General features: G+C 38.5%; 2 protein-coding genes across 2 annotated transcripts in view; both read right to left on the reverse strand.

The window, feature by feature from the left end:
* The window catches only part of wnk4b (WNK lysine deficient protein kinase 4b), a 50,589-nt gene extending 44,553 nt beyond the window's left edge, over positions 1 to 6,036 (reverse strand). The window contains exon 1 of the mRNA XM_057346002.1: positions 5,398 to 6,036. Coding sequence (XP_057201985.1) covers positions 5,398 to 6,012 — 615 coding nt within the window. The 5' untranslated portion in view covers positions 6,013 to 6,036. The remainder of the gene's footprint in view (positions 1 to 5,397) is intronic.
* Positions 6,037 to 9,615: 3,579 nt separating this feature from the next.
* LOC130561510 (cytochrome c oxidase assembly factor 3 homolog, mitochondrial) lies at positions 9,616 to 12,782 on the reverse strand. Its single transcript, XM_057345903.1, has 2 exons — positions 12,600 to 12,782; positions 9,616 to 12,442 (listed from the first exon to the last, which is right to left on the reverse strand). Exons 1-2 carry the CDS (start codon positions 12,760 to 12,762, stop codon positions 12,336 to 12,338), a joined length of 270 nt encoding a protein of 89 aa, XP_057201886.1. The 5' UTR covers positions 12,763 to 12,782; the 3' UTR covers positions 9,616 to 12,335.
* Between the last annotated feature and the right edge of the window lie 93 nt (positions 12,783 to 12,875).

Below are 12,875 nucleotides of genomic sequence, written 5' to 3' on the forward strand. Positions count from 1 at the left end.
AGGGCTAGTCCCAGACTAAAATGAATGTGTGACCTGTCTAAACTGAATATAACTTGCCCAGATATATCTTAAAATATATAAGTGCCATTGCTTTGTCACAAGATGCTGACCAGTACTGTATTCTTCTAGGGCATTTTTATAAACGCCACATAAATATCTTAATTCAACCAAGGCATAGTCCTGGCTTAAACTGAGCCGTGTCTGTGAAACCAGGCCATAATGCCCTACACTGAACAGTTCATCAAGGCTGTTCAATTATAACTGATGATTAGTTTCAAACTGTATAACTTTAAACACAGAAAGAGCTTTTAAGGTTCTCAGAAGACTCTTAGATTTAATTTCTTGGGAAATAAAATAACTGAGGTTATATACAGCATCATCTCTAGATGCTGATGAGAAGGCCCATATGGAATCTATGTGCCACAGGTTTACAAACAACAAACACATATCCCATGACTCCTGTGTTTGTTTGTTATATATATTTGGCTAATTTAATTTTCACGTTCTCAGCCACAAATTAGTACACGCTTAAATACATTCCACAGAATGCTGCATTTGCTCTTGTATCACTGTCGAACCAACACGTCTGTCTTTGTTTCTAGATCTACAATGAAACGGTAACATCATTAGGTTCATCTGTCATCACTCTCGTGCCTAATGAGATAATACATGCTGATAATTCAGTGGGTGATCAACATCGCTGTCAGTTAGAAGAAATAATACGCACCTAAATCGTGAACGTACAGACAAATGCGTCATGTTTTGTGCAGCTTTGAGATTTGATGACTCGTACTAAAAGTGATAAAAATGAGATTTTTCGCCTTGTAGACATACACTGAAGGAGGGATGCAGATCCAGGAGATCCGGGGGCAGATTCGTTAAACGTGGATCAGTACGCATCCCCCTAACAACCAGCATCGACAACCTAGCAACCACGGCTGACACCCTAGCAACAATCTAGCCACCACCCATGCACTGTGACGACAAATGTGAGCACACTCCAAACGTTCTTTTGGCTTCCTAGAGTAATACATTTACATACATTAACATTGTTTTTTGCCAAGCAAACTTTGTTGTTTATTAGGCAATGTTGTTTATTAAGTTAGCATTATCACAAATATATCATTAAGATTACAGAAAACATCTACAACGATACAGAAATCTACATTAATGCATAAATCACTTTTCAATAAAAAGGTACATTTCTAAGTAGCAGTGGATTCATCCGTCTCATTAAAATATCACAAAAAAGCAGGTAACAGGGCACCTGCAGCTTGGTTAAAACTGATGTGCTGTGCGATAGATGCCACAGCGTGGCTTTAGGACGTAGTCTTTAATCATCATGAATGACAAAACAGTCAGTCATGACATCTTAGGGTGGAGTTTCATTCAAGAGCAGAATGTGTGTCGAAGCAGGACGTGTTCTCAGTTCTCTAATAATGTGTTGGGACAACAAACCTTCTTGTAACCAGCTGTTGTTATCTTTCATGATTGTAATTCATGACCGACTTCTATGGAATATGCAAGATAATAGGTGTGAAACAAGCGAGATGGGCCAGTAAAATCCTGCTGTGTTAGAAACATGCAACTGGATTAGGATGGGTTTGAGTCTCCTTCAGAATATAGCTTTTGTGCTAATGTAGTTTTGTCTTCAATGAACCTTACATCACAGACAGACACAGGGAATGGAAGAAGTGACTATTTAGGTATGAAAAGCAGCTCATTTGGGTTTGAAAAGCAAACACTGGAGGCAGTGCTTCGCTGGTACACATGACGTATACTTGGTAGTGAATTCATTTCTTGGTTAATCCATCTTCAAAGTCACAAACCAAGAAGGAAAATCAAAGATTACAATGATTTCTTCAAGACATCAATGAAACGTAGTGCCAAAAAACTTCGCGTTCAGTCCCTGCGACTCTCTTCTGAGAAAAAGGCCAGAAATCTCAAAAATGTCTTGATTAGAGTTTAAAAAAAAATATCAACAATGTCACAAGCTGAGCTCAGATTTGCCGAGACTGCGATCAAAAGTGAATATTATTGAATATTTTAATATCAATTTAAACATTTCTCATGAAATTTACCCAATTTCAGATTACTTAACCACTATAATGGACATTAACTCAATTAAATCTGGAGCATAAATTTTCCAATTAAATATATCATAAAATATAATACTGTATATATAAAAATATATTTTGTACTTTGACATAATGCCACAGAGGAACCGATTTTGTCTAAATGGTTTCATAACCCAAGGTTCTTTATGGTGAAAAAAGGTTCTTCAGATTATAAAAAAGTAAGCAAGAGACGGTTCTTTAAAGAACCTTTGATTGAACGCTTCTTCATGGAAGCGCGAATGTTTCTTTCTATTTAAGAGTGCAGCCATAAATAAGATGTATAAAACAAAAGGGTTGAAAAATGGTTCATTGTGTTTTAATAGTTCCATTTATATCAATCTAATTTTATCACAAAGAAAAAAACTGAGCACAACTGGGATCAACTCGGTTACATTTTCAGCTATTTGAAAAGTAATTTCACACATGGTTCAGCTTCGAGTTTCTTTGAATACGTTAAACTAACTGGCTTGCAGAACTGGATGCCCCTGAGCTGGATATGAACACACCACAGACCATCTGTTACACACTTTGACTTGCTTCCTCCAGGTCCAATAGCCTCATACCGTCTGACCTGTCAATTAAAGTCTCTCTCTATCCTGTCCCATCACTCGACAGACATATGAGCCCTGCCATTTCCACCCCTTTCCCCTCCACAGGGTATACAATATCAGACCTCACAGCTGGGCCACGTGGAGCCATGAATTACACAACTACTCTGTCTGTCATACCCACAGCACGCTGTCTTTCTAATCAGTGAGAAACAGAAACGAGACGAAGAGATAGACACGAATTTTAGATAGACAACAATTTATTGTATGCTAGATACACCGTATCGGGGCGCAAACATGTACTGAGTATGAGACTAGGTCTTATCCTTGATCTGCCTCACGTAAGCCATCGTAAAAGAGAGATCACTGAGAGAGACTTCAGTCAATCCCATTAAGTCTCACAGAAAAGTCTTATTTCCAATAAAGCCATCCTCAGTGGTCACAATCCATCATCGCCATAGTAGCTTTCTTATGTAATAGCATTTATTAAAGTAATTAAGCAAGGCATTCGAGGAGAATTTACTCCTGTTAAGAGGATTAGCTCGATGAGTGAGCCACGGGCAGCAAAACATTCTGAGCTGATCGACAATAAACTGCAGGTGTGTGGGGGAAATACTGGGTGAATAGATGGTGGCTGGCAGGCTGGAAGTCACAAAATCATTACTATGGCCATTCACAGGATTAACAACACATTATTTACTCACACAGAATATTTTACTATAAGACAGTACGTTAAGTACAACAATAAACAGCTAACTAGCACAGGCTGTCAGTTCATTATGTACCGCTTTTTTCCATGTAAAGTGCTGCTGACAGTGAATGACGGCAGTAATATGCACCTGTGCTGTGATGAGTGATGTTATAGAAAGAAATTGCGCTCTAATTGTTCACGTTGAGCCCTGTGTAAGAGTAATGCCGTGCATGGCCCCAAAAACGATTTGGACAGTTAAGCCACACTTAAAAACGCTATCAAGCCAAATGTCATTGATTTTATGAATGATAAAACATGTTTTAAGCAAAAAAGAAATGAAAAAAGATAGAAATACAGATCCAAAAAAAGTATCTTGGCACTTTCTGGTTGTCAAACATTAGCAGAGTAAGTAATGAACAAAAAAATAGACTTTAAATACAAAGAAACCAGTTTAAATTCTACGTTTATTTCTTCTGAGAAAAACGCCAGCATTATTTACTTGATTCTATTATGATTCTGGTTTTGATATTTGATCAGGATCCCATATCAAATTAACCCCAAATAGATTAGAAAAGATCTATAATTTATAATCTATAACTATAATTCTGGCCACTTTTACCTATAGAAAAGCATGTGAGTGTTTTTAGAGGATGTGGCTTACATTTCACATACTTTCCACTGAGAAACTTAAAGTGATAGTTGTTTTATCATTTCCTCACTCTCATGTAATTCTAAAAATGTGTGACTTTCTTTTCTTCTGCAGAATCCCCATTGACTTCCATTGTATGGACACAAAACCACTTAGACATTTCTCCAAATATCTTCTGCTGTGTTCCACAGAAGAGACAGTCATAACAGGTTTTGAATGACATGAGTTTGAATAAATGATACATTTTTATCTCTTTAAAGACTAATATCTGTGACCCCAGCAGTCTGCCGATTAGCTCATTTTAGAATCTGTACCTCGTGACCTCTTTCCTTGCACCAAGAGGTAACCTGGGAGAAGCATTGGTCCAGTGCCCATTACTCAGGTTACCTGGGCTTGTGGACATAATAGCCAACATCCCCTAAAGAAGCTGTCAGCACAAGAACCGCAATTTCCTTACGCATGATACAACAGACCTATTCTAATATAGTGTAACATGCGGGTAGTAAATCAAGCAGCTTTCACCACCAGTTAATAAAACCGGCAGAATATTATCTTTCCGTCTGTACCTGTCCATTACCCCTCCTTACCTCATCTAGAGAGTGGATGGACATAGAGTCTGATATTTGGTGTCTGCTTTAGGGGACACTTTTTTGTCAATGTAAATGAAGAAAAATGCAGATGATATGAGTTAATTCACTGTGACAACTGATCCTGCAAACTTCACACGCTTGATTCTGCTTTTACTTATACAGATTTAACAACCCAATCACAGAAGTAACTAGAGGAAAGTTTAGGCGTTTCAACCTCAGTTGCCCAAAACAAAAAGAACAGGTTAATCTCTATATTTAACACTGACACAGAACAGCACATCGTAACCTTCAGCCAGCCATTCTCGTCTCCATAAATCAACCCGTTGACTTCACACATGATGTAAGTGGAGCAGTGATCACCATAATGTGATATCACATACTAGATAACACTTTAGTGTAGCAATGGAAAGTTACTATAATATTCAATGATGTGCATTTGATAACTAAAAGTGAGATAAGGCATTCATTCATTGCAGTGTTGAGACATCAGTCATGCAGACGACACAAACACAATCCCCATGTTTCAACGTAATGCGCCCCTTGGTCATTTAACTACTCTTCGTCATCGCCATGACATCATCATCACATTTTATTTGCTGACCCCTAGAGTGTAATCTGAGTGATTCGGAAACAAGATTAAAAAAAATACAAAGATTATGAAACCTTCAGGCAACTACTTTACCTCCATCTCGTAATTCTTTGACACAAAAATCATATAAAGTAAACACTCTTGTGATGTTTAGTAGGCTAAAGATTACATACGGGGATTTATGTGCACGGGTGCATCGTTTCGGCTGTTTACCTGCAGTTCACACCAAGCAACCTCCACAGTGGTCTCCGTATCCAATCCTTTATAGACGGTCTTAAAGGAGCCCCTTCCAATCTCAATGTTGAATTTAAGAAACCTTCCGTCAGGCGAGGTGGCGACAGCTTGGGTCTCGACTTCATCTTTTTCCTCCTGCTTACGTTTACTCTCAAACAGCGTCTGCGACAAATCAAGCTTTTTCTGTGCGCTCTCGTCGTCCGATTCCGAACTCGTATCGACCCCGCGCGCGCCACCGGGCTGCTCCGCGGTCCAGGTCTCTGCCGGTTGCGGGTCCGAGTCCTGGGTCGCAGGTGGTGAACTGGAGTCGGGTGATAGTGGAGGAGTGGAGTCCGTCTTCTTCTCTTCAGTAGTGCTCTCAGACACGATGTTGTCGGCTGACCACGAGAGCGTTTTCGTGAGAGGCGCGATGCTCTCCGGAGGCTCTATATCCATAGTGTGCAGTTTGTTCAACCTGTAGGCATGTCGCCTGGAGTTTGCCGAGTGTCTCCTGCGTCTCGGCGGCAGGCGCGCTGGGAAGAACGAGTCCGCGTCGAACCCGGCAAGTAACTTTGGGAAGCCAAGACCAGCCATGTCAACTTCAGCCTGTGACATTGTAGGCTACTATATCTTCGCTGTTTAGATCAGAAGTGTAACATCCAAATGAGCTGGTTCAGTTTACTGCATTACAGCTGTACGGTGCATTTCCCCATCACAATTATCCGCCAATAATATTAAAAGTACATCGTTAGCCTAACATCTAAACAACGCAACGGAACACGCACGCACCTCTCCAAGAGCGGTTTGACGTAAAATCAAACAGAATAAAAGCGCAAATAAAATAGGATTTCGAGCGCAACGTGACGTGTAACAATCGTATACGATTCCACAAGATTATTCGTTTAGCTGTTATTAATCCATCTAAACCATAATAACAATGCAAAAACGAAAATCTCCATGAAAGCAGTCCAGCTATCATATAATTTAAAAAGTATAAAATAAACGCGATCGTACGGTAACGTTCTCGCGTAATGAAGCTGGATTAATGATTCGTTTAGCTGACGAATGTTGTGGTTTGACTCTCGAGCGTGTCCACGGAGCGTCTGAGCGCAAGTGTGTTGTGTGTGATACTCTGCTGCTGTTACTCCTCCCTGTGGAAAAACACCTCAGTACTCGCAGTAGTCGATAAGGGCGACTAACGGGGTATTACTACCAACATGAGAGCTGTTACACTACAGTTTGTTTCACTACAGTGCCATGAGTGCAACCTCTCACGTCTCAAAAAGATATAGCCTACAAGCCGTCTATTGCATAAGTTACTTGAATTTCCTCACAAGGAGCACTTGTTGCAAGACACGGTTCGTTGCATTACGGAGTCAATAACTCTACAAAGGGAAGCTCATCTTTGAAATCATCAGTAAATTCAAGAACCGTTTATACTTTATATCATCACCTCTCATAGTTATTTGCATTGAGCTGAATTGCTATTCTCTACCTCATAACTTGCACACCAAGTCTTTAGGAATAGTTCACCTTCAACATGAAAATTCATTATTTACATGCCCTCTTGTCATTTCAAACCTGTATGACTTACTTTCTTCTTCAGAACACAAAAGAAGATATTTTGAAACGGCTGGTAACAGAAAACCGTGGGTCCCCATTGATTTGCACTGGTTTTGTGTCCATACAATAGAGGTCAATGGGGACCTACGGTTTTTGGTTACCAACATTTTTCAAAATATCTTCTTTTCTGTTTAGCAGAAGAAAATGACATGCGTTTAAAATGACAACAGGGTGAGTAAATGATGACATAATTTTCATTTTGAAGGTGAATCATTCCTTTAATGTATATACACACATGTACAGACAGATACCTAAAGTAGATATACTATTGCTTTTTGCACTGGTTGGATGCTAACGGCATTTTATTGGCTCTGTGCTTGTAATATGCACCATGACAATAAAGTTGAATTATTCTAATCTAAAAAATATTTATTATATATTAGTTCATTCCCAGATAGCAAATTTTTGCGGCCCAAATCCGGCCCACACCTTACTCCCCATATCACCTCATCTGGCCCACATACCGCGTGGAATGGTGGCCCTTGGGCGGTCCGCTCCTGTTTGCTAGATTTGGGCCGCAGGCATGCCAAAGCTATGCCACATGTCAAAAAACTAAACAAATAAAGCAGAGCTGACCCAAATATAATCAACATTTCATTTTAATTCTGGCCCAGATTTATCCCAAAACCAACACCTTTCTGTGCTCCTGTTTGACAGAATTTGTTTTGAGTTTCATTATTATTATAGTGATGATAGTGATAAACATCTGCTGTTAACCAACAGAATCACTGCAGAAAAAATCAACAAAAACTGAAAAAAATTTACCCAGAGAAACACAACAACTACAACCTGAAATACAACCCAGCTAACAAAAGTTTGTTATAAGAACACTCCTTAGAGGTTTTTCACATTTTAAAATATTCAAAATGTCTGTTTTTTATGTTTTAAGAACGTTCCCAGCTGACAAAAGTCACCATCATGGTGATCAGTGTTACCTTGAGTTGGGCTCTTGACCCTTGACATTTTGCTCTTATTTAATTATGTGCTTTTAAGTTTTTGTAAAGCAAATGCAATTGATAATCTACTCAAATGGTTTTGGTTGGTGGTCAGTGAGATAACTATCATGTTTATATTTGAGTAAATTGCTGTGTTGCTGATCCTGAAAGAACATTATAAGATCTGGGAGTTTGATTACATTTTGCAGTCTAGAAAGATTTGTGAAAAACAGAAACAAATAAATATTTGAACAAAAAGCAGAATTTAGACACACAGACATGAAGAATCAGTGTATGAATCTCAACAATGGTGACAATCAGCAAACAAAAATTTATAATTCCCAGCATGCATTGCGGTTGATCCGTTTATCTGAATTAGTTGGTTGATTCTCACCATTGCTGAGATTCATACACTGATTCTTGATGTCTGTGTGATTCTAAAATGTGTTTTGATAAACATACAACCATTTTTCACAAATCTCTATAGACACCAAAATATAATCAAACTCCCTGATCTTATAATGTTCTTCAGGATCAACAGCATAGCACTCAATCCAAATGAGAGCAGTCAATCAAATTTCAACATCACAGTGGTTTCAATGAATCCCTACCAATACTTTTTGTTTAGGTTCTCATTTGCACTGCCATAACAAGTGTACTTTAAAAGCACAGTTTCAGCAGATCAAACAAAGTAATGGTCAAGGGTCAAGATCCCAACTCAAGGAAACACTGATCACCATGATGGTATCATTCTTAAACATTAAAATATATTTTTTAAATGTATTCAAACACATGAAAAACCTCTAAGGAACGTTCTTATAACAAACTTTTGTTATCTGGGTGGTATTTCAGGTTGTAGTTGTTGTGTTTCTTTGGGTAAATTAATTTTTTTCAGTTTTTGTTAATCTTTTCTGCAGTGATTGTGTTTGTTAACAGCAGATGTTCATCACTAATGACTCAATCATCACTATAATAATAATGAAACTCAATACAAATTCTGTAAAACAGGAGCATAGAAAGGTGTTGGTTTTGGTATAAATCTGGGCCAGAATTGAAATTAACTGTTGATTATATTTGGGCCAGCTCTGCTTTATTTGTTTTGACATGTGGCATAGCTTTGGCATGCCTGCGGCCCAAATCTGGCAAACAGGAGCAGACCGCCCAAGGGCCATCATTCCACGTGGTATGTGGGCCAGATGAGGTGGTATGGGGAGTAGGGTGTGGTCCGGATTTGGGCCGCAAAAATTTTCTTGTTTGGTTGCAATCTGGGTTGGTAACCAAACAACATTGGCCCCCATTTTCTCTGTTTAATGCTTGGCAATTTTATTATACCACATTTTTTTCCTTTTTGAAAATAACTGTTTATCTTTTCTGTTTAATTGCATTATGTAATGCTAATGAAATCATGTGATCTCATATTAAACATTTGGGAGAGGCCCAAATGTAATCATTTAAGAATGACGGGTGTGGTACATGCCCCCTTAACGTCTACGGCTGTCATGGCCCTGTGATCATGTTTCAATATGTAAAAATAATAGTAACTAATAATAACTGATCAGCTGATAGTGGATCCGATGAGCAACATCAGGGCTGTAAAAACATAGACCTGGCCAATGGCCAAACTTGGCAAAACACACCAGCACTAGTTAGCGTATTAATCTAGTTAAGACATAAACACATTTAATAGAGGAACAGACAGGTGATTAAACAGTCAATTTGGCAGGCTGACAATAATATATGAACAGAATTTCACATGACTATTAATAACCCTTTCACATACAGTATTCAATGCAATGCAAATAAACAGCTTGGTTCATTCTCTGTCTGGAATTCTAAAAATCACCTAAAGGGACAGTTCACCCAAAAATGAAAAATCTGTCATCATTTACTCACCCTCAAGTTGTTTCAAACCTGTATATATTTCTTTGTTCCAATGAACACAGAGAAAGATATTTGGAAGAATTTTAGTAATTTTCAGTTCTGGAACATCATCCACTATCCTAGTAGGAAAACTACTTTTATTCTGTTGAACGCATAATGAGATATTTTGAAGAATTTAGGAAAACAAAGAGTTCTCAGGCACCTTTGACTACCATTTAATTCTTCCTACTATGGTAGTCAATGATGTCCCGGAACTGAAAATTACTAACATTCTTCCAAATATCTTTCTCTGTGTTCATCGGAACAAAGGAATTTATACAGGTAACATAAGGATGACTAAATTATGATAGAATTTTCATTTTTGGGAGAACTATCCCTTTAAGCCATTTATCTGCACAAGCTCACAACAGCTATTTTGAGTCTCGGTTTGTTATTTTTTCCTTCTTTGTAAAACTGTAGATTAGTAGCAATGAGCTGATGCACAATCGAACACATGGATGAGCAGTCATCCATATGTCATCCAAAAATTCTGTCATCATTTTTCACCCTCATTTCAATCAAAACCTGCATATGACTTTATCTTCTGCAAAACACAAAAGAAGATATTTTGAAAGATGTCTCAGTGGTTTTGTGCCAAATGGAAATCAATGAACATCAAAGTTGTTTACCAACATTCATTGAAATATCTCCTGTTGTGTTCTGCAGAAGGTAAACAGGTTTGGAATGATGAATGAATTTTCTTTTTTGGGTTAAGGATTAAAGGATTAACTTGTCATGGTCTGCCATTGGGCCACTAGAGGGTTTTATGCTAATTCAGACAACAGTTGGGGGCATTTAATAATACAGATGACTTACAGTATAACAATGCGAGATTGTGTCTTATTTTATCTCGGGTTGCAAATAAACCATGACATAACCGTGCAGAAGCTAACAAAAGATATGTTGCATGTACCCCAAAGTGACAGTAAATTACTGTAATGTTTCTAACAAAAGCGTGTGTCCAAAAAAATAAAGGTGACATGAACGAGGACGGTCAATATAGATTATCATCATGAAGCTATAGAAAAGTTTGTGTTGAGGAGATAGTCCCCCAAAGCGTGACACAGCATTGCTGGTGCCTGAGGGTCTAACAGCCCCATCTGACACATGCTCACCAGAGGGACTCTTATCATTCTGAACACATTGCCTCCCCGTGAGAAGCTATGCATCTGTGTATTTACCCTCTACTAATCACACCCAGCCATGTACAACTTTTGCCGTATCTCGCATTAAGATCATGACAGAATATATAAACACATAGCAGAAATGGGTCACATGAGTGAGGTGATGACTGCCGCGATATGGCGGCCCCATTGCTTTTGCCCTCCTGTTATCTCTGTGTGCTTGCTGTGCCTGAAGGGCATACGTTCAGTCATAGATTCTACAGAATAACCTTCTTCCAAGAAAAGAAATAAACACTGGGTTTAGTTTAGTTTCTTAAAGTGAACATCGAATGCAGATATTTCAAGCTACAGTACTACCAAATTTGCATCCCTAACTTGCAGAGAGGCACATTGCAACTTTTTTGTCTAACTTTTGGATAATGTAAAGAGATAAAAAAGAGAATAATATTACAATATTTCATTATGACGTCATTCAGTATTATTTGTGCACCCGGATTTCTCTGACGCTGAATCTCAGCCGAGCAACTTTTCACATTATCTGCATATTTCTATTTTATTTGTTAAGAAAGCAATGTGCCTTTCTTGTCCTTGATGGAGCAGAGAGGCACAGTGTGCACTATTCTTATCAAGTCATACATGTGTACTGTGTAAACAAAATGTGTAAACCAGCCTTCTTATGTGACGTCACACACCGCCACCTAGCGGTATTGTGATAGAAACACAAACGCGCCGCTCCGACTAAAAACGGACTTTTTTTTACAAGGACGTTAAGAAAACGAATTGCACATTTCCGAAAGAATCCATATGAACACAAAATAACGACACGTGATGTAACCCCTTCGCATGGTTAAACAATAAAATAGTGTAACAATCGTATTTTCTGCGACTACAGTAAGTAAATATGTGGTTAAGGTTTACTACCAAAAATAAAGTCTACATAGGCTAGCAACTGTACCAGAGTTAAACAATGGTAAATTTTACTAATATTAAGTACATATTTCTCAGTTCAATCTAAATCAATTGAAAGCTCGTTTGAAGACTAAAGCTTCCGTCTAACGAACTATGTTTGATAAAAGTTACAAAATAAAATAGCATATACAAGAATTTTTTACATGAGTAAATATTGACACCGTACCTTAATGAAACAATATGCACCTGATTAACAGTTCACTGTTCTATAATTTCATTGTCATTGTTCATAGTTTATAAGAACCATATCAAATAGAAGAAGCAAATGCAAAGAACTGGACAGAAGACCATGTCATCAGGTGACCAACCCTTTCATAAGTCAGTAGTAGAAAGTCCATTAAATGAAATGCAGAACGACATTTAAGGGTCAAGAGTTTGCCCCGGTTCGGGGCCCTTTCATAACGACGATCTTTGCCTCACCATCAATCTCATCCATGATTTTCTCCTGTTTCACTGAGATAATGGTGTAGCTGACTGATGGAGGGATGTTGTAGTTAAGGACAACGTGTGACACAATTTAGACGGAGATTATTAATGTAAAACACATACAATTAGCAATACAGTAATATATTTTATACTGTTGTGCAACTGACGTGCTTCTGTTATGTCGTCAAACATCGTCAAAGGATACACAAACCCACCACAAAAGCTCCGATAGCAAGTCCTGTGACCACATTACGACTTCGGAGCTGTTTTGAGTGTTTCTTCCAGCGCTCGAGCTCCAACTGTCTCTTGACGAGTTGTTTTTGAGCAGGCGTGAGAGGTTTTGGTGTCTCGGGAGTCTTGCCCTCCATGATTGTTCCGTGTACCGCTCTGTGACGTAGCATCCGTAGGATACGTATATACGTCACAGATGCCGCATGCATATAGCAACCAGCAGGTGTCGCAGGTGTAACACAGGTAACCA

The sequence above is a fragment of the Triplophysa rosa genome, linkage group LG11 (genome assembly GCF_024868665.1).
Source record: "Triplophysa rosa linkage group LG11, Trosa_1v2, whole genome shotgun sequence".
In the NCBI taxonomy this organism is placed as follows: Eukaryota; Metazoa; Chordata; class Actinopteri; order Cypriniformes; family Nemacheilidae; genus Triplophysa; species Triplophysa rosa.